At 47.4% G+C, this 22,317-nt stretch overlaps 5 protein-coding genes across 5 annotated transcripts; 1 reads left to right on the top strand and 4 right to left on the bottom strand.

Moving 5' to 3' along the window:
* Positions 1–375: 375 nt before the first annotated feature.
* Positions 376–3,088, bottom strand: JR316_0008614 (putative transporter; the record flags this gene model as incomplete). The annotated part of the gene is made up of 7 exons (XM_047894327.1): positions 376–574; positions 942–2,131; positions 2,183–2,357; positions 2,418–2,529; positions 2,583–2,658; positions 2,763–2,843; positions 2,948–3,088. 7 exons carry the CDS (start codon positions 3,086–3,088, stop codon positions 376–378), a joined length of 1,974 nt encoding a protein of 657 aa, XP_047745786.1.
* Positions 3,089–6,072: 2,984 nt separating this feature from the next.
* Positions 6,073–7,258, top strand: JR316_0008613 (uncharacterized protein; the record flags this gene model as incomplete). The annotated part of the gene is made up of 5 exons (XM_047894326.1): positions 6,073–6,151; positions 6,300–6,544; positions 6,599–6,677; positions 6,729–7,090; positions 7,142–7,258. The coding sequence occupies 5 exons, from the start codon at positions 6,073–6,075 to the stop codon at positions 7,256–7,258; spliced, it is 882 nt and encodes a 293-aa protein (XP_047745785.1).
* Positions 7,259–13,820: 6,562 nt separating this feature from the next.
* On the bottom strand, positions 13,821–14,243 carry JR316_0008612 (uncharacterized protein; the record flags this gene model as incomplete). The annotated part of the gene is made up of 1 exon (XM_047894325.1): positions 13,821–14,243. The coding sequence occupies one exon, from the start codon at positions 14,241–14,243 to the stop codon at positions 13,821–13,823; it is 423 nt and encodes a 140-aa protein (XP_047745784.1).
* A 2,319-nt stretch (positions 14,244–16,562) lies between these two features.
* JR316_0008611 (uncharacterized protein) lies at positions 16,563–18,843 on the bottom strand (the record flags this gene model as incomplete). The annotated part of the gene is made up of 6 exons (XM_047894324.1): positions 16,563–16,613; positions 16,682–16,770; positions 16,836–17,659; positions 17,718–18,147; positions 18,230–18,369; positions 18,632–18,843. The coding sequence occupies 6 exons, from the start codon at positions 18,841–18,843 to the stop codon at positions 16,563–16,565; spliced, it is 1,746 nt and encodes a 581-aa protein (XP_047745783.1).
* A 1,388-nt stretch (positions 18,844–20,231) lies between these two features.
* JR316_0008610 (uncharacterized protein) lies at positions 20,232–20,747 on the bottom strand (the record flags this gene model as incomplete). Its single annotated transcript, XM_047894323.1, has 1 exon — positions 20,232–20,747. One exon carries the CDS (start codon positions 20,745–20,747, stop codon positions 20,232–20,234), a length of 516 nt encoding a protein of 171 aa, XP_047745782.1.
* Positions 20,748–22,317: the final 1,570 nt, after the last annotated feature.

Below are 22,317 nucleotides of genomic sequence, written 5' to 3'. Positions count from 1 at the left end.
CGGCTATATTGGTGAGTAAGTAATTGGATCATACTGTAAGTAAGAGATGAGACAACCAAAAAATCGAAAAAGAATGAACGAGTTGTGCCAATTGTATGAAAAAGAAAATGCAAGGGAAAAATTGTAGGACATGATGGATGCTGAAATCGTAGGTGAACTAAAGCAGAGAGAAAAATGACAGAGAGATTGAATGAAAGAAGAAAAAGCAAGAAGAAGAGATTTGGCACCAAGAAAGAGACTAGGACAAACCCGTCAACTAGCTCACATCCAGAAAATCCCCAACTAGATCCGCTACATGTTCTACGACCCACCGGCCCTGAGGCCTGAGCCTCAATTTTAACCTCAAAATTCATCCACCAAACCACAAACCACAACTCATAGCTCAGCCAACCACAACCCACCCAGCACACTACCCAACATTACCACAGGCGTCATCACACAGTAGCTCCAGAAAATCGTGCGACTGATGAGCCGTTCGAACGAACCACCGCCCGCGCCCGCAGATGTGATCTGCGCAAGGGTAAGGGCAGGGGGTGAGCACAGCAGAAGGGTGTTAACGACGACGAAGACGGGGCTGTGTACAGAGAAGAGAGGAAAGCGTGTCAGTAAATTGAATTAGGTTATCGTTGTGCAAAAATAGTAGAATAGCGGTGTAATAAGAACAAGTGGGTGAGCGGGTGATTGAAGAGTGGTGTGCAGAGGGGTAAAAATGCTCAAGAGGCACGACGCATGGACCACATGATAGATCCTCAAAGCAATAAAAAAAAGTGGAGAGCCATAGAGCTCCGAAAGCATACGTTACTCTGAACAGCACACTACAAGGTGCAGAAGTGGACAAAATAATGAAGAGAGAACGTACGCATACGCGTATTAAATGGAGAAAGGCGCACCACTATAGCCACAGCAAAAAGAAAAAGAAAAAAAAAAGAAAAAAGACTCACTCCTCAAACACAGCATGCCAATCGCTCATCGTCGCCATAACCATCAAGGGAGTAAGCACCAGAGGCGTAATGATCATCCTTGCCAGAATTGAAAGCATCACAGTCTTCGTCTCACCAGGTTTCTTGCCCGGTTCAATTGTGGGAGTCGAACCAGAATCCTCCGAGGTCGAGATATGCAAAAACTCTTTGACACGCTGAAGGTAGCTTCTCCTATCTTTTTTCGGCTTTTTCTTCTTCTTTGCTTTATCTTTAGCATCAACTGCACCATCCTCGTCGCTCCAAAAGTAACCACCTAGAACAACCAGCGTGATAGGCACAGCGCACTTTCCACACGTTCCAATTGCCCCATTGACAGGTCTCAACACCTCATTGTGCTCCAAAGCGTACTGCAGCGGCGGTGTGAGAGCCACAATGAGCGACAGCAACGCCGCATAAAGGGGAACAGTCATGAACGCGTGTACAGCGAGCAGGAAGGATGTAATAGGCAGGAGAACATATTTCTTCACAGGCTGCAAAGCTGCAGAGACGGACGAAACAAACTTTGAGAATGAGGACGGTGGTCGTGCGGCATCGCGATGGTGCGTTCCATGTTCGAGGTCGGCAGCGGTACGGTCGAGGTTGTGCGCGACTTCATCTTCCTCCTCCTCACTGTCACTCTCGTGCTCCATACGCCCATCAGTGGCAATACCTGGCGGGGCCCCTGAGCTCCCATTGACACCCCATGCAGGCAAGTCCGCGCGGCTTTCGTTGGGGCTGTTTGGGAATGAGTTATAGAACGTAGTATTCCGCCTTCCAGGAGTCAGACGAGGCGGCCTTCCTCCCGTTGCCGCTGTTGCTGTGATCCCAGCTCCTGTGTCCGCCCCCGAGCCCGAGGCGCCAATGCGCGGTGAGGATGAAACGGAGGATGTAGGGGATTCTGTAAAATGATTTACCATCTTCCCCTTCTTGTCCTTTGGGGTCGATGTCGAGTGCACGAGTGTCGATGTCGACGGGTGAGTTTTCAGATCATGCTCACCACCAGCCTCTGTCTCATCATCGTCAAAGTCTACTAATAACGGTGTGCGTTCGCCTGTCTCAGTATCGAGGCCTAGTATCGATGTGGATGGTGTTACGGTGGACGAGACGATCGTTGCTGGGGTGAGAATAGTGTCGGCGCGCGAGAGGAGGCTGACGCCATAGCTGTAACGGACCTGGGAAGGTATGACCTCACTGTCCTCAACACATCCATAGAGCAAACTTACCACCATTCCTAGTGTGCTATACATCGTCAAATATGTCAAGGCGCGGCCGAGCATTGCGTTCTTGTTGTCGTCGCTACCCCATGCGAGGTCGGGGACGGATGTGACCAAACTCTGCATCAGTGCAATGGGAAGTGCGTTCGAGTTCATGAACATTGCTGCAGCCATGATAAAGCTCCTGTTAAGTCCGTGTGTCAACTACGAAAGATGGTGATTGAGAATCATAGACAAGACATACCTCTGCGACTTCCTCAGCCCGAACGACCAGCCCAAAACTCGTCCCACCGCCATAGATGTCAAAGTAACGATCATAAACCATATCGGAATGACCCAAAGCTCCTTCAGCTTCTCTATACCACTCTCGTCAACACAACTTGGCATAGAGGAACCGGCAACGACGTACCTGGCGTCAAGTAAAACGCAACCTTGGAGAAGAGTAGCGCGGGGGTGAAGAGAGACACGTTGAGTCTGTTGATTTGCTATAAATGTGTATCAGTATCATTCTCCAATGTCAAGTCCCGATGCTATATCAAGCGCCCCTCCGCGTATTGCGCCCCCCAAAATAGACTAGAATACACCGTACCTTTTGGGTCTTCTTATCTAAAATACCCTGGCGAGCCAGGATGTATCCAGCCGCGCACAGAATGAAGACTTCAAGGATGGACTGCGACGCAGGTGCGTATCGTTGTTGTCGGGAAGGCGATAAGGATAAGGGGTTCAAAATTGATAAGTGTCGGCGACGACAGTGTTCGTAAAGAAAAAACTCACATTAAACACAGCAAGCAAGAGGTCTCCAAAAGGTGTCTCTCCGTCCCGCTGCGCCAGATAGTTGTGGTACCCAGCACCGCCGGATGCTGGGTCCTGTACGTGGAGGTGTATCGCGCGTCTCACGACATGCTCCAGTGCCATATACTGTTCTTCTTCTGCTGACGAAAGTTTTATCACAGATGTCTGTTTTGTGTTGTTCAGGAATATGCAAAGCAGAGGCGAGAATATTGGTGAGGCACTTGTGCGTAGTTCAAGAGTGTCAAAGCAAAGGAAAGAGGCACAAGCAACGCGTTCGGTGGCTGTTCTGATTTGATGCAATTTTATGTAATGTTTTCGGATAAACAAAAACGTCATACACGCTCCGTCGGAGCCTCGACTTTGCCAAGCCAGGGTCTAGGTGAGAGACACGTTTGTAGAGATGGCAGATACAATGTCCAAAGATTGGGGGTACAGTTGAACCCCTCTTAACCCATACCTCTCGGTGGACGGCTCAGGGTATGGGTTATCAGGGGTTATGGGTTTAGGGAGGTATGCTTAAAAACAGGCGTGAAAATTGGCGAAAAAATCGTTAAAAATACTCAAAAAATTCCACGATGATAAGACGGATACCAATTAGATACATTTAAGGTACTACTAGCTATGATCTAAAATAATCAGACACTAGAGTGTCTTTATTGTTCTGGTCTCTTCAAGGTGCAGTTTTCTATTTAATGAGTCCAAAAGTGTTTCAATTGTACGGGCAGTAGGATTGTTTATGTCGCTGATGTATTTGGTAATAACAGAGCGGGGTTGAAAATTCCTTGCCGAATGATTGCCGAAGTTTCCAAGCCAGTGTGTCGAGCCTCCGGCGAAAAATTTTCATTTTTTTGTAGCTACGAGGAGTTTTCAGTGGTACATTACCCAAATAAGCCACCAGCGTACTAAATTTTGAAACAAAAATAAAGGTCCCAGCCTATATATGGTAGGTCAAACCTATGGGTTTTGAGAGTGAAGGGGTATGGGTTATGGGTTATTGGTGACACTGGGGGCAAACTCCGGCACGGTTAAAATTTGACCGTGATCGACACGGTTGGACCACGGTGGAATCGCGGTGAGCAAACGGTACCATTGAGCACTATTTTTTTACGAAATACTTAAATTACCTACTCAATGTTAAGCTTGCTTTTGGAAGGTTAACCTGCGTCAGCAAGCCAATTCCATTGATTATTTGTACTCGATTTGTTAACTTGCATGAAGCAATTGAATCACTATAATATATGGCTTTCCAGTAATACTGTTTTATTACGAAGTATTGATCAGTGGTCAGTAATATTTCTTTGCACTGTGTATCTAGGAAAACAGGCTTCAATGTGGAAAGAAAAAGGGGGCAGAACAGATATGGTTGGTTTATTACCTTTTGAAATGAAATATCTTTATTGTAGGAATGTCAAAGTAGAATTAAAACTAATGGTAAAGGAGGGTGTCTTATGCTGGGTGTATAAGGAGGTTTTAATTGAGGTCTTCACCGTGTTTTTGTATTTTTATGGACCACAGGTTGGTGTCTAACTTTTCATCATCCATGTCATATATACCTGTTTTTTTCATATAGTGGTGGTTTGCGTGGGTATGGTTCTATGCCATACCAGATGAAAGCTTTTCACCTCTGCAGAACTTGAAAAAAAGCTAAGGTGTTTAGGCTATCTTTAGGGTTGGTTTCAGTATTGATAGAATTTGTTGCATACCTTATACATATTGAAAAACAATTCCTTTGAGAATAGTAGCATGGAATAGAAAAATACAAAAAAATGTATACTAAACTTAATCAACAGTGAACAAACGCCCGTTGACATTGCCTTTCCTTTCAACTCAACCCAGCCAATCACAGCGCTCAAACCCCCTTTGTTCGGAGTCATGCTGCTAATTAAGTCACATGACTGCATACATGCCAATTTTTGGTTCCCTTGTGTCAACCGTAGGTCAACCGTGGCGTAACCGTGTCGGGCACGGTGAAATTTTTACCGTGCGGGATTTTGCCCCCTGTGTTATGGTGTGCAATTTCCTGCGAACCAACTTGGTGGACAGCCGGGGCTATGGGTTATGAGGGATTATGGGTTTTGAGAGGTATGGGTTAAGAGGGGTTCAACTGTAGTATCCTTCCTGTAGACTTAATAACCGCCTTTAAGTAATTTCTCAGTCAACGACGGGGTCACTTGGAGTCAATTAGACACCTTGCACCAGGCTATCCTTTCTCACACGAGGTGCAGGCGTGTTCACCCGAAGGGGATCACACTCGCTCAAAGAAATCACGATCGGAAGTTAGGGTATATAGGGGGCGTGTGCGCAGGCAATGCCATGTGTTGTATCGAGTTGGGCCTTCATTCATTGAGTGGGGTATTACCTCAGTGAGCTCACAGATCAATCGACACCACAAAGAATATTCGAGTGCCGGGCACTATGACGTTGAAGCATCTTCGGGGACCAGCCGCTTCAAAACGGATTTCTGTAAGCAACTGATTGAACGAGTTTAACTTGTAGACATCTTCTTAGAATATAGCACTAGGGGTGAAGCACGGTACGGAATACATGAAATAAGCGGTAATATTCTGTACAGGAATAAAAGCGGCCATTTATCAACAATGCTGAGAAAGGTTGAAGAAAATATACCCAAGAGGCCCAAGGATTAAAAACTCGACCACCCGGTATTGTGTTGCAGCTCACGCCCTGATGTTTTTTCCGACATTTTAATTTAAATAAAAATGAAATATCATGGCTTGTAACAAAATTAGACATGTATCACCAGTGAGGTCCAGCTAGAAGCACACAGAATGGGTATGCACCCGGTTTAAATCCATTGATACACATATTGATAATAATGAGACGAGGATGATGTTCTACTGTGCGTTCCACGGATCAATGTGACATGTGGGAAACTGACGTAGAAGACTCAAGTGCACATAGTCAGGTCTATTTCAACATACCTACTTAGATGTAGATCGATGTTCTCTTGTCCAGTTCATTGTGTTCCCTAACAAATAGCCATGTGCTACGGGTATGTCTCCAAAGAGGTCGGATCTCTGAGTAACCATTGACTGGCTATATATCACTGAACCACTTGAACTTGAAGAATTATAGCTTACGACGCAGCCATGGCCGACCAGAGCAAGTCTGAAAATTATACTATCAGCGCAGCTCTAAACAGCTCGATGCTTCAAAATTTTCTCATGGGTACGTCAAATTTCAACAGGAATCAGAGGTGAAGTAATTAAAAATATCCAAGGAATATATACAGTCGTATATGCTGGCACAATGTATATCCACCGTACGTGTGAGCTTTATAGTTATAAACCTTCACTTGAAAGCCACAACTGCCCAGTATCTGCAAGAAGTTCCTCAAACTCTGGTCGCCGTATCGTGTCTGTGTCAATATCGGCACTTTACCTTCTCTGCCTCATCGACCTGTTTTTAAACTGGTATTTTCTCAATTGGGCATTTATTGAGCACGGAAAGACACAAGATTCCGTGTTCCGGGCAGCGGTGGGGCTGGGTGCACCGATATGGCTTCAGATACTGAACGAGGTTCTTCTCAATTTGTTGCTAGTCTGCGCCGATGCTCTCTTGGTACTGTTTTATTCTCGCTCAAGCAATGATTCAAGCTGATATCATTTCTAACAGATATGGCGTTGCTTCCACGTTTGGGGCCGGTCCTGGAAAATTATCTCGGTTCCATTGCTATTCCTCTTCGCAGAAACCGGTTAGCACAGGTGTAAAAATTGTAACTCTTTTGACACTCATGTTCTTCAAGGTCTATCCATTACTACCGCCCTATTTCACGGGATATTTCCCCTTTTCAACAGCCACCACCGAGCCATGACATTCAACAACCTCATCACCGCCCTCGCGTTCACATCGCTCGCCAGCACCTCCTGTGCAACATTATTCATTGCCTACAGAATCCATCAGGTAAACAAAGAGATAAACAACCTGCGCGTCACGTCGATTACCAGGTACAACCGTATTATAGCAACGATAGTCGAGTCGTCGGCGTTGTACACGCTCGTGCTACTTCTTTTTGCCATTGTCGGGGTTGTACCGCCGTTGAACGAGGTTACCTTGTCTTTGTCGGAAGCGAAGTATTATCTGCAAGTTATATTGGTTATTACTGCGGTACGTATTCTCTTGAATGATGTGGACTGTAATTCTCAAAAAAATTTGCAGGGATTGGCTCCGACAGCTATGGTGGCAAGGCTTGGCTTGATATCTCCTCATATCACCGCCGCACGGTCTGAGCCATTAAGAGAAGAGTTGGAATTCAATAATACAAGTGAGATATAATAGATATAGTGATGAAATAGGGCAGTTATCACATTCTGTCCAAGATATCTTGCTTTTCAACCGGAAGTCGAACAGGAGTAGGCTGCACCGTGCTGAGTTGGAGGGGGGAAAATCACGTGCGAAGCCTGCCCTTAAGTAACTCTGCACGTTGTCAATTCGATAGTCTTTTTCTTTTTTTTTTTTTTTTTTTTTTTTTTTTTTTTTTTGGTGGAGCGTTTGGATATGGGCTCTCGTCCACGGTCGCACCGCTTCAAGAGCCTCGCTATAGTTTTCGGGGCATTAAACCCGAATTGTGTGTTGTTTTTTAGGGTTGTAGTCAGTCAGTGTTGTTACCACGGAGAAATGCTTTTACGCACGTCGTGTGGGGCTCGCTTTCTTTCGTGCAGATCGCTATTTGTCTCTCGTCCTGCCATCGTCATCAGTGCTTGCAATACCCACTAAAACTCCGTCAGATTGTTCTGACCAACTTTTGGGCAACAGAAGCTCCCCTATGCCTGTGCCTCTCCACGTTGCCTCCACCGTCTTTCTGGGAAGTGCTTTTCTAACGAACCTGCGGTGCGTCAGGTGTACGTCCAGGAGTAGTCTCTCCTCTAATGTCTTTTTGTGTTTCCTTTCCACCTCTTGGTCAGAGAACGGCTCACCTTGTCGAGCTATCACACGTTCGCACCTCATCTTCCCATATCAGGTGTGCTGCTTCCGCCAAGATTATGCACAGCAGCCGTTCTTCTCCTCGTTGTTTCCCTTTGTCCGAGCTTTTGGCGACGTATATTCGGTGACCTAATATAATCATTCCTAGTGTGCCCTGCTGGGGCCAACTTGCTGGGAGTCGGACCGTCGTTTTTTCTTCCCAGATTGTCCGGGTCAAGGCCCATATCATTCCCTGCCCGGGGTGAGAGCATTCAAAAAGTACGTGTTGCATCGTTTCCGTTGTTTGGCATCGTACACATTGGCTCCGCATTTGCAGTTCCTCACTAAAACTCCCTCGTAGCCAATTTCGGCCTACCATGTAGGCGTCATGGAGTGACATCCACAGGAAGTACCTAGTCGTGCGTGCTAGGTCTTTGTGCCTTATCGCCTTCCACAAGTCTTCCGGGGTCGGTGCAATGACCGGATTCAGCTGTTCAGTCTGTTCTAATGCGGCCGCCACAATAAGTGTTGTGCTCCTCCTTTCCATAGAGTTTGTGTCTTTCGCAGCGCGCAGGTGTCTGTAGGCTTGTGCTTGCGTCATATTGCTTAATACTGCTCCTGTGGTGGACCAGTCTGGGTTGATTGACGTGGGTACCAGTTTCCCCACTGTGTATGGGTCAGTTTCTTTAGCTAAGTTTTTAGCGATCGTTGTTTCACGACCTTGTTGCGCTCTTGCAATTGTGATTTGGCTCCTTCCTGGTTGCATCCTGGTTTTTGCCACAATTGCCCGCAGCAGTCCACTGCCTGGGATCCCGAGGTAGTCGTTGTCTTCTCTTCCCGCTGGCGAGCTCGTTAGAAGGTTGAAGGCCTTTTTGTTTTCTGTCACTATCTCGATGTCCGCTTCCAATGGGGCCATGTCTAACGCCGTTTTAATGGCCGCGAGTTCGGTGGACGTCTTGTTCTTGCTCTGCAGTGGGTGCAGTTTAAACTTCTTGATTGATGTAATTCCATTCCTCGTTTTCCGCACCACAGCTAGTCCGGCAAATGGAGTGAGTCTCTTTCTGCCGTAGTGAGTGCCTATTATCAACCTCTCATCATCAGGTTTGGGCCGTTGTTCAAGCATCTGATTTGGTCTGTTCCTGTTATGTATCCCTTTCGTGAATATCCGGAAGGCGTCCACCAGAGCAGTTGGCATAGTTGAGCCTGTCGCAATGTCCCTTGTTCTTCCTATATGCGTCTCGTCGACACCGGGTGTTGCTGGTGTTTGTGTTCTTCTAGGTGGTGTTGGTGTGAGGTGGTTGTCTTGTCTTTGCCATCTGGATGGCAGTTTCCTCATCAATTCCATTGCCGTCTGATAGCATGCCGCTGGGTTGTCACATCCATGCTTACTGGCTGTTTCAGTGCAGTTTGTGCACTTACAAGTATTGTCATTGGTATGACCACTGCCTTCCGCTTTTTGGGCCTCGGCCATTATTTGGCCAATGGTGAGTAACTGGTGTCTTTCATGCAGGCATTTCCCTCTTGCTGAGTAGGTCATGCGTAGCATCGCGGGTTCTGCGTCTCTCAGGTGCCAAGCTGGTATATTGTCTATGACCAAGTTTGGTAAGTTGGTGGTGTCCAGCTGGAGGTTGTGTTTTTTTGCAGTTGTCAACAGTCGTCTGGCTGTCGGAGTGCTCTTCTGCCCTTTGTAAGCCTCCCATTTTTGCAGGAATATATTTGATCTTAAGTGCTGCGGTAGTGCCGTTCTTTGGACCGCTCCTCTTGCCAGTATGGCGTCCATGACGTATGCCCATGTTGGGCGTTTTGGTCCCTGGAGTAGGTAGGATTTGAGCGTTGTAATTTTTATGGCTTCGTTTCTGGCCTCGATGTCCAGGAGCTTTCGTCCTCCTCGAGCTATCTGGCCCTTCAGTGTGTCTGCGTTAATATTTCTTATCAGCCTATCTCCCCACAGGTAGTCTTGTATCTTCTTGTCGAGCCTTCGCTCAACGTTTTTGGGCATTTCTTGGGCCTGTGTCATATATTGTGACATTCCCCCTACCACCATCTGTATGATCAGCCGGCGGCCTTCCATTGTTGGGTGGCTCTTCGCCCACTGCGCTAGACTCCTGTCAATCTTTTCTAGGACTGGGGTCCACACTCCTGTTATGTCTACTCCATTGCCTATCCAGGCCCCTAGCAGGCGGCTTGCTTTGCCATCTCTTGCAATGTGCAGGTGGTCCGGTAATCTGATCTGATCTGCATCCATTGATCTTGTTCTGATCAGGGTTTCCCTATACTCCTCCGCCCCGATAGGTATGAGTACTGTTTTTTCAAGGTTAAATTTTGCCTGTGAAGCAGTGCACCACTCCCTTAGGATGTCTTCTAAGTCACTGAACTTATCCGTCGCTTGCAGGAAGACTGATGTATCGTCTGCAAATAAGATGGCAATTAGCTTTTCAGTTAGCCCTGGTATCTTGTATCCCTTCAGCTTTGGTGATTTTCTTAGCATGGCCGCCAAGGCTTCTATTGCTAAGTCAAAGATCAAGCAGGATAATGGGCAGCCTTGCCTTACCCCTCTTCGGATGCTGTACGGCTTGCTCATGTGGCCGTTTATCATCACCCTTGTTGTTGCACCGCTGTATAGTTTCTGTAGCAGACTGATAAAGGTGTCTGGTATCCCAAACCTTTTCAGGATCATCCATAAGTAATCATGGGCTATTTTATCGTATGCTTTCTCTTGATCCAGAGCAATAATGGCCCCATTGGTACTTGTCAGCTCCGCATGATCTATCATGCATTCTAGCAATTTGGTCTGGTCCGTTATGCTTCTGCCTTTTATGAAGCCTGCTTGGTTTTCGTGGATCAGTGTTGTGGCTACCTTACTTAGCCTTATGGAAAGAACTTTGGTGAGTATCTTGTAGTCCGTGTTCAGCATCGTTAGTGGCCTATAATTCTCCATCTCCTCCTTTGCTTTCTTTTTGTACAGGGGGCACATCCACCCATCTGTAAAACCCGTTCCATCACATATTCCATGGGTTTCTATGTCATTGTATAGGTCAGTCAGCATCTGTAGCATGTCCGGTTGCGCTGGCTCTCCTGAATTGGATCCTACGTCCAGTGACCTTGCCCTGTGTCTAGTATCTTGCTTCGTCAAGTATTTCCAGATTTCGTTGGGAATACCATCTAATCCTGGCGCTTTCCAGTTCGCTGCTTCTGTCACAGCCATTCGCACCTCATCCTTTGATATTTGTTCCGCCATCTCTTTCTGCTGGTCATCTGTTAGGAAGGTGTTCAGTGCTTCTAGGGCTTTGTCCATACACTTTTGGCGTTCTGGGTCCTGCATTGGGGTTTCGCTGCCTTCTTGTTGTAACTTTTGGTGGAATTCTCTCATCATGTTGGCCATTTTTTGCGAGTCCTTTTCTAGAAGCGGGGCTTGAGATCTAGTAGTCATGTTCTCCTCTACATGAGCTAGTTGTTGCCCCACTGGGTCCGGGTACCTTAGTGCCCTTATGGTATCTCTTGGTGTCCGGGCTTTATTAATCTGTGACCAGTATCTGCCTATAGTTTCTCCCTCTAGTCGGTTCGTGGCGGCCTGTTCTTTTCGTTTGTGCTGGTGCCGTGACCGTTCCAGGCGTTCTAGTCTTGTTTGGACGTCGTTCGTTCTCCTGATCCTCTCTGCCATCGACATGTCACTGTCATTGCTAATATTCTCCATTTCCTCCTCTGCCTCCTTCATTTGTAGCATGATTGTAGGTACAGTTTGTTTTTCTCGTTGTATTGCCAACTGGAGGAGGTTGTCTTTGAAAGTTTTGAACATTATCTGAATGTTATTGTTATCGTCTCTTGATTCTGGTGTAATTGCTTGTATGGCTTGCTCAAGTCTCCTTGCCTCCTTGATGATCCTCGATGTGTACCAGCTGTCTTTAAGTAGATGTCGAGGCACAGACCTTCTCCCTTTCCCAATACTTGGGGAGTTTTCATTAACTACCGTGGTTGTCACAATGTCGTGGTCACTTAAGTGGCATGGCAGTATTGCCCACTCCCTCGCGGCTTGAAATACTCTATCTGTAACATAAATTCTATCGATGCGAGATTGTGACCCGTCCTCTGTTTGTTGCCGATAGGTCCACCTCTTTGTGCTAGGGAACGTTCTTCTCCATCCATCTGACAGTAGCAGTAAGCTCTTCAGTGCGTCCAGGGCTTGTAGCGCTTGTGTAGAGTCCGTGGTGAGTCTCATAGGGAGGCGATCTATTTTATCTTCTACTATGTTGAAGTCACCTCCCATTACATTGGGTCTGTCCCTTGTGTGCGTCGCATAGTGTTCTTTCAAGGTCCCCCAGAATTCTTTGTTCTCAACTCTGTCGTTTGGGGCGTACACATTCAGTAGCCGGATGGGATGGCCTTCGTGTGCGTTGATATCCAGGGACATTGCTCTGCCTGGTATTATCTGTCTACTTACTCCTATATCCTCACGCTTCACTTGGCGTTTGTCGATTAAGTATGCTACTCCTGATCGGGCGCGTGGCCTCTCCGGGTCTGCTGATTTAATTATGGTCAGTTGGTTCTCAAAGAGTTTTTCCACATCTTGTTCTCTAGCGTCATCCAGATGTGCCTCCTGGATCATTAGTATGGCTATCTTTTTGTCGTACATTATCTGCTTCAAATGCAACCATTTATCACTTGATCTTCTCTCTTTGGTTGCACTTCCGTACCCGTTGATGTTCAGGGATGCAATTTTTAGAGATGCCTTTGTCCTCTTTGTCCTCATTTGTTCTGTCTGGGTCGTGATCTGCTCACCCGATTGGTTCCATGTGTTGTCATGTTCCAATCCAGTTCTATCATGGTCTGCTCTTTGTGGGGAGCCTTCGCCCTGGGTTTCTGGCCTTTGGGTCCCAAACATTTGTGTGTGTATAAGTGTTGGGCTTTGCCGTTGTTCTTGGCAGCTTGGTGTAGCTTGTGGAGTCCTGCTATTCCGATGTTCTTCATCGAGGTGCGCTTCGACCTCACTCGGGTGGTTTCCTCTATGTGGTCCGGGCGCCCTCTCCAAACACTGGATAGCAGAACCAACTGATCTTCCTGGTTCACTGGTGTGTTGTTCTTCATCACCTTCATTGCATGGGCGTGGCCCAGTGGATTCCACTGTCCCCAGCTCTGGTGTTTGAAGAGAGACCTCTACCTCATGGTTGGTATACTGATCCGCCAACCCCGGAATTATTTGCATGTGAGTGTTGTTAGTGTTGTTTGCAGTACGCTTTCAGTGAAACCCCGCACACGACCAGGTGCTGGAGCCAGGAGCTTATGGATAACTCAGCTTCCACTGTCTGGATATGCTTAAGGTTATTTTCCACGTCCCACCCCCTTATGGGGACGTAGACTTTTACCTTAGCTTCAGCTTCTCAGCACGGGACTCCAAGACCTAAATAGGTCCCCGTTTTTGCCTTTTGAAGGGCTGTTAAGCCTATGTCCTTTCTCGGCTTTCCTGCTCTGACACCGTGGTGCCAGCCAGTATATTTGGGCCGTGCATCGGGAGATACTTGTCATAGGCTGGTTCAGGTTTACCCACCCAATTTTGTTTAGGGCAGAGTGTAAGGGCACTACTGTCTGGGTTTGATTGTAAAAATTGCAGTGTATTTCTTTTCTTATAGTAACAGGCGTTAAGGGACATTGGCTACTAGTAATTTGGTGTGGGCACCGACAGTTTTGTTAGGTCCTGCGTGGACCTAGTTTTGTTCAACCGTTGACCCTGGGTCCCTTGGACCTGTATGTCCCTGTCAATCACTATTCGCGGGGCCCAGGGGGCAGTTGTGTGGCGTGATCGTTCTTGAGGTGGTAGTGACCTGGCCTGACGTTGCTTTTTTTCCCATTCCCTTGAAGGAACTAACGGGTATTCCTCCTCTGGGAGTGTGCCTTTTATCATTTGTTGTTCTCTTCTCCTCATCTTCTCTTCTCCTGTGGATCATCGCACCAGTCCCACATCCTGGAAATGTTGCCATTGTTGACGTTCTTCCTCCCTTTCGGCCCGTGTCCGCCTTCCTCCATCTCTCTCGCCTATAGCAGAAGGGTGCAGTGTCGTGGTCATTGTGCGCTCCCTCCTTTTTGAGTCTTTAGGAGTGTCTGGCAAGTGCGCAGGTGGGGGCACAGGGAGCATTGGCATTGTCTTGGGGTGTGGCGTCCCTTGTGGGGCCCTGGCCCATTCTTCCTCCATTTCGCGCATTCTTTCAAAGTACCGTCCAGAGTACACGTCACGTATTAGATGGCGGATGTCGCCAGGTGGAACTGAGTCTGGGAGCGGGGGGTATGGTTCTGCCTCCTTTTGCCTTTTGTCGTTTATGTTTGGCATAGACCGCACTTTCGCAAGTATTTTCTTTAGGAGAGACATCTATTCTGGTTCAATCGAGGGTATGAGGTGTTTGTGTGTTGGTTGGGTACGTCTCGGCTAGGCGCCTTTTATAGGGTCTCCTGGGGTGCCTTGTAGGTAGTCTGTAGTCTAGACGGTTTGGCTATACGGCAGTGGCGTTGGCGTCTTCTTGCTTGTGCGGAGTTTTTACGTAAATATAGGGGAGAGTTTTTACTAGTGTGCAGGGGTGCATACGGCATTACGGTTGATTTGTTAGGGTGTATGGTGATATGTTAGATCTTCGTAGTAAATACCGTTTCCACATGGTCCCTTGGGTTTTGCAGTGTGTGGTTGTGTAGAACGTACTTCTGGTACCTGTCATCTCGCATACTCTGCTATGGCGGGGCGTGGTCATCTCAGGTCTGATGTGCGTCGTGGGGGTTTGTGTGTGTATTCGGTAGTTCTGTTCTTTGTTGTGCAGTACTTGTTGTGCGTTGGGATGCGTTATATGTAGTGGTAATTATGGTTCTCCTTTATTGTGTGCGTCTGGTCGGTATGTTGTGTTGCTGTTTTGTGCCTCAATCCTTTGTTTATACGTTTGTTTGTTGCTGTTAGGTACGGGGTTTATTGTCCTTTCACGTAGGTCTTCCATTGTGGTGTTGCCCCCTAAGCTTGGTGTCTTAGTCTGGGTCATTCATTTCTGGGGCCGTTTTTTATGTGTCCTGGTCGACTCAGCCCTTGTAGCGTACCATGGAGAGGTGAGGTCCGTCTGCCGCCGTCACCCTCCCTTGATTCTATTTGGCGTTGGGTGGGTGCTTACGTTGGTCTCCGCATGGTCTGTTAGGTTCCTCCGTATGTTTGTGTACTCGGATATTATTGTACTCATTCATTTCTTCATTTTGTTGTTTCCTGCTTGAGACTCGGTGTCGACCTGTTTCCCCCCCAGGTTTTTGTAAGGTCGGTTCGTGTGCACCGTCGAATCTGGTATTTTGGCCTTGCTATTGTGGTCACAGGTTGTGTGGTCTGTTAGGCCCTTTTGATTGTCAAGCATCGCTTGTGTACATGCTTGTTTTGCATTGAGGTGTGGTAGGTTTTAGTTTATTACTGTGGCCCGCGCAAACATGTTAGGCCAAGGTCGCCGCGGGGTCTGACGTGGTCTTACGTTTCTGGGCGCGTACCTGTGGGTTAATGTTGAGGTATTTCGGTTTATCCTCAGTTTCCGTTTTTTCCACTCTGGTTTGGTTCTGGTTTGTCGGTGTGGCTCTTCTTTCTTATCGTGTCTCACTTTTCACTGATTACTTTGTCGTCTCTTGGTGCCTTCTTGGATTTGCGTTTTATTACGCTTGTCTGATATCTGATTCTCCAAAGCGGGGCCTGTGCGGTGGCGTGATTAACTTTCTTATTGGTTTGTTGCTCCATTGTTTCGGAGTTGCACCTGCCCCTCTGTGTCTCCATCTGTTATTTTGTTTACACATTTTGTGGTCTTTCTGTTGTGCTCGGGCCTTTTTTTTAGTAGTCTATACTTTCCTTGTATGACATTCGCTTCCAAGTGCGTGTTTTCTACTTTGGTTTTTGACTTCGGTTTTCTTCTGCTATTTTGCGCTCCGGTCCGTATGTGTCTTACGCACTAAGGTTATTGGTATTTAGCTCACTTGAGCATCATTTATTGTAGTACGCTTCGGTGTTCGGGATTCGTTGTGATTGCCGGGGTTGTTTTCCGTTGTAATCTACATTTTCATATGAGTTATTTTGGGTTTTGGTGGGCCATTCTTCCCCCTTTGTGTAGGTACAGTGGTTTCAACTCTTATTCGCATTTTGGGATACCTCATTTGTTTTCCTCTGTTATAGTTAGAGTTTGTCGCACATTTGTTGTCTACTCAGTAATCTGGGCTGTTCTGTTGTTGACACATAGGATAAAGGGCCTCACGGGCTTGCGTTCAATCGTACTAAAGCATGGCTACGACATTAGGGGGTAGATGGGATTAGATCCCTCGGCCCCTGGCCCTCCCATTTGTTCCTCTTCCGCCACTGCCCCTTCCTGTAGCTCCTCGCCGTGCTCCTCTTGCGTTTCGTGAGGTCGCTAACACGTCCTCGCGCATGGTATACGCCGGATATTGTCTGCGGCGGGCCGTGGTGATGGAGTTGTTGCTCGTTAAGTCAGAGCTTGATGTGTCGTCACTGGGGCCGTAGTCGTTGTACTTGCACAACCCCGTGGGGTGGTCCAGGGCGTAACACCACCCACAGGACAGGGGTGTCGACGCGACGACTTCCCCATATGGCATGAAGAAGCGTAAACTACGCACCGCTTTCAGCCATGTGTTGTTTGGAATGACTTGTTTCGTTGGTGGCCAGCAGTAGACGTTAACTACAATCTGGTCGGGTTGTTGCGCGGTCCTCGCTAATGAGATGAATCTGGACGAGAGGGAGTTAAGTATAAAGTCACTGCGGTAGTTTGTTGGGGGGTTGGGGATCTGCGGGACATTATCACCATGCTTGTTTAGGAAGTCGATCAGTGCTTTCTTCTTCTTGAGCTCGTTCGTCACCCATATGGCGGGGAGGTTTTCCATGTCTGCGTCACAAAGGGTGTTATCCATCTGTTATATGATGATGCTTTGTGGGGTTTTAATTACTCACTTGGGTGGTCTGGATCAACGTTCAAGGTCATGATGGAGAAGAGATAGGCTGACATTGCGCCTTTCCATGGAAGGATGAAGATTGACGTCTTGTCCGTTCCCCAGTACCTTCTCTCCAGCAGTACCGCGGCTTGCTCCTCGGTAAAGTTCGTGCCTATGCAAGGGACCAGAACGTGTTGCGCACTTCTCGGCTTCAGGGGGTAGTTTGGGGACCCGATTATGAAGTTGCTTGGTCCCGGCAGTGCCTTCTTGACTATGGCTAGTACGTCGGCGGCTCTCGCTGTCGGGCACATACTAGGGTTGTCGTGGCTTCTTAGCAGCAATAGCACTTGGGTTGCAATTCTCAGGGCTTGGTCGTCGTAGTATTCTACCTGTTCTTTGGGAATGAGTTCTTTGCAGCGTTGTTCGTCGAGGCCGTGGACTTCAGGGAATGTGCCCCCGATCGGATCGTGGAAGGCGCTGTCGATCGCCCGTTCCCCAACTTCATTTTCCACTTGGTTCTGGTTACTCTCTACTTGGGGCTGGAGCTGTGCAATGCGGGGCTGGTCCAGTAGAAACTCACTGCGGCGTATCTGTTCCTCCAGTGCTCTTTCCTCCCTCCTTTCTTTCTCTAGCTGCTCCTTTGCAGTCGTGAAGGTGTTTTGGTCCCCCATGTTGTCTCCGTTGATTGAAGTTGACCACCCTCGCGGTGGGTGCGGTGCGAACCTAAAGCGGTGTTCCATGCCTTCCGTTCTTGGAGGATCAGTATTGAAGCGACGCGCTTGAGCCTGTTGGTGGGCGGGGGTCGGGGCTCTGGGCGAGGTCAACTGGTACATTGCCTCCTGCCTAGTGCGGGTAGTTCTTGCCTCAGTTCTCTTTTTAATCAATCTTGAAATGTACTAACCTCGTGACTGGTGAGGCAGAGTGCATACTCTCATCCCCATCCTCCCTCTGGTCACCGTTAGGGCTTCCTACTCCCAGCTCTAGGCGCTCTTTGGGGTCCCTTTTGCCGTTCATGGGCACGCTTCTTCTTTTTATGTTGTTGTTTTTCTTGTTGACTTTGGGGGCAGGTGTAGGACTTTCGGGGTCGACGTACTCTAGACTCAAGTCAGGTTCGGGGGTGTTCTCGTTATGTCCATTTTCTTTTTGTGTTAAGGAGCCAGCGAGCGCGTCTTTGAACGGGTCATCCGCCTTTGGGGAGGGGTTGTTGATGCGGTTGTTGTCTTGAGTGAGTGCTTTTGTCTGTCGCGGAGGAGAGGACAGGACCTGTGCATAGGTCAAAGGTAGGAAGCTGTTTACGGTGTCGAATCGCTTCGCTGCAGATCTGTGGTACCCTGGAGAGAAGTGGTCCCTAGTCCTCCGTACTTGTTTGGTTTTGTTAGGTTGTGGCTGTATTGTGGCAATGGTCCGACTTACTCTCGTTTCTCGTCCCGTTTCCGCCTGTGTTTGCGCGGGGCCCTGGCTCTGCTGCTTTGTTCTCTTTTCTGCTGGTCGTACCTTCAGCGGGGGGGGGTGTCCATGGGAGTTGGACTCCCTTGACGGCGTTTGTTGGAGTTCTGTTTGGGCATTTTTTCAGAGAGTGAGTTGTTCTTTGTCGGTCTTCGTTTTCGTGTGGTTTTTATATGTTCACCGTAGGAGCCTGTCTTGTTTTGTCCCGTATCGTTTAGGCCGGTCTCTGTCATGGTGTACTTTCGCTTTCACGTTCATCTCATCCTATTTTCTTCCCCTGGTACGTTCCTTGTTTCTGTCCACCCCCGTACCATTGATCAGGATTTGTTCAGTCATTCGGTGAGTTCCTAGTTCCTTGCATGTTCTTACTTGTTAGTGAGCATATTGGATGTTAATGGGGCATTGTAGCACCTTGGCTGTGGCGTTTTCTGCGTCTCGTTACGTCTGGTTCCTTGTTTTGGGTGTGGGCTATTGTTGTGGTTCATCGGTTGGCCGGTTTCACCGTGTTTCTTTTCCTCTACGCTCTCTGACCCTGTTTCTCGGTGTGTCTCTGGTGTTATTGTGGGGTTCCATGTCCCCATTGAGTTTTGGTGCCATTCGTCCTTCATTCTGTGTTGTAGTTTACGGAATTCTTCTTGCCCTGGGTCTTGCTTTTCTGCTGCTTGCTGTTGCTTGGGGTTCGCTCTGGTACGTATAAATTAATTTCTCTCGAACAATTTCCTGTCCGTTAGCACCTCCTTCTGGCATGACATTCTTATGTTTTAATTGTTAGGTTGTGCATTCTTTGCTCGTTTATGAACAGCATTTGGTGATTTATGAGCAGGGTACTTGTGGTTCCTCGCCGGGTTTTACTGCCCATTGGCTTCGGTCTCGTTCATCCGGGGTTGGATTGGGTGTGTTAACGCAGGTATCGTCTGTCTCCTGTCATTTGGGTGACTTTATTACACGCCCTGTCATTTGTCATTTTACGCTTCGGGTGCGCGGTGCTAGAATGGTGTGTTCCATCCTTGGTTTTCTCTTTACCATAGCTACTTGTGTTGCCATGTGGTCGTCCCATTGTGCCTTTTCTGTTTTGCGACTCTAGCTTTTTGTTCGGGGTAGTTGCGTGGGTTCATGTATTTCGTTATTCTTAGCGTGTAACTATTAACTTTCACTATCTAGGAATTCGCGAATGTTGGGGATAGCTTGCGTCGGTGGGTAGTCTGTTGTGATCCCTTCCTCCATGAGAATGCCATATATATCGTGTAGGGTGTCCCTAAAAATTGCTTTGCAATCATTCCTCGACATCTTCGTGTTACTTTGAGGTTGTTTGGTCATGGTTGCTGTGAGAAGATTGTGTCTGCTTGGGGTCCATGCTAGTTCGTCACTCGTGTGTATCTTTTTTATGTAGGGGAAGTAGTCGGCTAGGGTTTCCCAGCTTGGTCCTTCGTTGCATTCGTGGTATTCCTTGATGTTCCCAAGAGTGGGTATGTTTTGAGCGCATGGCATTTCGGGTATTTCTTCCATGCTGATTAATATTCGAAAGAGTTTGTGTTGGAGTTCTCGGAATCGCTTTTCCCTCGCGTTCGGCGTGTTTATTTCCCGGGGGTCATTGGTTTGTTGCGACATTGTGGATTGGTGGGCCTTTGGCAGCCTTGCATAGGTTGCAGTTCTTTCGTGAATTCGCTTTGCTTTATATCCGTCTCGTTCGTTGTTCTATTTTGGTTACTATCTCTTGTCCTTATTTTCTACTTCCTGTTTAAGTACTCTTTTGGGGTGCTGTGTGCTTTCTCCATGTGTCGGTTTAGCCGTGTCTGTGTTCCGTCTTTCGTTTGCTTTACCTTCTTGTAGACTAGTCCAGTGTGGAGGTCGTTTTTGTCACATTCTTGTGTCTTTCTCTTTGTGTTAAGATCGTTACATTGTTTGGTACGCCTTTTCTACTATGTAGCTGTGTTTACTTTTTCAGAGGAGGGAGAAAAGGGGAAACAAGCTACTTCCTCCATGCTTGTCGTTGGAGGCATGGTGGTAGCTCCTTTCCTTTCCCTCTCGTGAATCGCGGAATATATCCTAGGTGATGGAATGGGTTATTCTTCGGTGTGTTACGGCCTTGTTTTTCGAACTCTTCTAGGTATGTTTTCAGGAGGATGTCCCCGTTGCCCGGTGGGGCGAATGAGGGGTTCTTCTCGAAGGGGTTCCACAGTACGTAGTGCTCGGGTGTTTGTGTGTTTGGTGAGTTGTTTTGTTCATCCGTTATGGTTCGTATGATTTGTTGATCTGGGCTCGGGGCGTCGTAATAGTCTTTGTACCATTCTTCGTAGTCCCATGGGTAGTATGGGTCATCGCTGTCTGGTTCTGCGTCGTTTTGGTTTTGGACTTCTTCGTTGGTGAATTGGTCAGTGGCATCATCGTCTTTTTTGCTGGCAATATTCTTGTGGTTATCCTCTCTCGTCTTCTTTTTATAGCCTGTTTCTTCGCTCTCCCTTTTTCGTTTTTCGGGTCTCTGCATCACGTTGCTACCGCTCCTTGTTTGGGCTCGGTCTTATGTATGTGTATGTTGGGGTGTCCGCTACAATTCGTTGTATTCTTGGTAGTTCTCTTTTATTGCTTCTTCTTCGCCCCGGTTCCCCGTTGTCCCTCAGTTTTCGCAGTTTGTCTGGGTAAGTTTCGCTTGGTCTTGTTACGCTGTACATGACATTAGTGGGAACCCGAAGGTTTATTAAGTGACGTTACATTACTCTCTTTAGTGTGTGCCTTCGGGCATTGGGTCAGTGTCAGTTCGGTGTTGAGTTCCCCGGGCATGGTCGTAGTTCCTTTGGGATATGTGTTACATCGCCTCGCTTTTCCTTTCCTGTTCGTTGCGCAGTGCGTGTTCCTGGGCTGTCGCATTTCGGGGTTGTAAGTCCTTTCGCAACTCGTTTACGCCTGCTTTGTGCCTCCTCTACATTTTTCCTAGATTTCATTGTCCCTATTGTCTCGTGTTCGTTTGGTGTCGTTGGAGTTGGAGGGGGCTTGGGTTCTGTGGCTTCGTTGGGTTTACTATTCCTTACCAGTGTATGTTATGTTTCTCACTCCTCATCTGTTGTTTGAGCTGTGGTTACATGTGTGGTCTGGTAGAGTATTCTTTTCCGTTGTCCTGTCTTCATTTTGCTGTTCTTCCTGGGTTAGTTCCCTAGCGTTTTCCAGTCGGGTGCTCCGTCATGTCATACTTGGTTTGACTGTTGTCCCTCCTGTTAGACTAGTGTTGAGGTCTCTGGTGTTTCGTCGCCTTCGTTTCAGTGGTGTGGTTGTGCTTAGTTTTCCGTGTTCTTGGTACTCAGTAATTCTTTTTTCTGTCTTTTATCCCTCCTACTTCCTTTCTCTTAGAGATTAGGTATACTTTCTAAGGTTGGTACTTCTCGTCCTGGATCGCAAAGTCTCCTTTCCGAGGTGAGCTTGCGCTATCCTCGGTCTCGACCTTCCCCAGCGTTCTACCGTGGGAAATTTGTTGAACATGGTGGTTCATGGTCAAGAAGCGATGATAGTCTTTTTCTCAACTCTAGCGTTCATGCGTTCTCCGGGAATGCTTTATACATCTTTTTATCTCACATTCTTGTCAATCTCGTACACATCCCTGCTCCAAGTGCATAAGCTCTGAAGCTCTGAAGTCCGACCTCTCTGATGTATACTGCTCATAATATACCTCTCAATATGAAGAATTTGACGGTATTCTGAAAGGTCTTTCTTGTTCATTTTGAATTTATGCAAACTCTCTGGCTACTCATGTTTCTTTGTAATGCACAGTAAAGGAACTTGGTAGAATGTGTCAATTGGGTGGCTTAACTCACTTGGGATGACCATTTTCCGTACAGATTGGACGGATGGTTACGCGGATATGAGGTACAGACTCAACACCACGATAATTGGGATCCCATGAAACAAAATCGATTCCATCACATGGTGGCACTTGGTTGACTTTGCGACTCGATTTGCCTTCTCCAACATGTTGGCTGTCTATGGATGACGCGTCGATATTGCTAAAAGTGGCTAGTACGCCCCCGTCCTCATATATCAAAATGCTGTACATACTTCAACATACT

The sequence above is a fragment of the Psilocybe cubensis genome, chromosome 8 (assembly GCF_017499595.1).
Source record: "Psilocybe cubensis strain MGC-MH-2018 chromosome 8, whole genome shotgun sequence".
NCBI lineage: Eukaryota > Fungi > Basidiomycota > Agaricomycetes > Agaricales > Agrocybaceae > Psilocybe > Psilocybe cubensis.
Note: the sequence above shows the minus strand (reverse complement) of the source record. Positions and strands in the feature narration are given on the sequence as shown.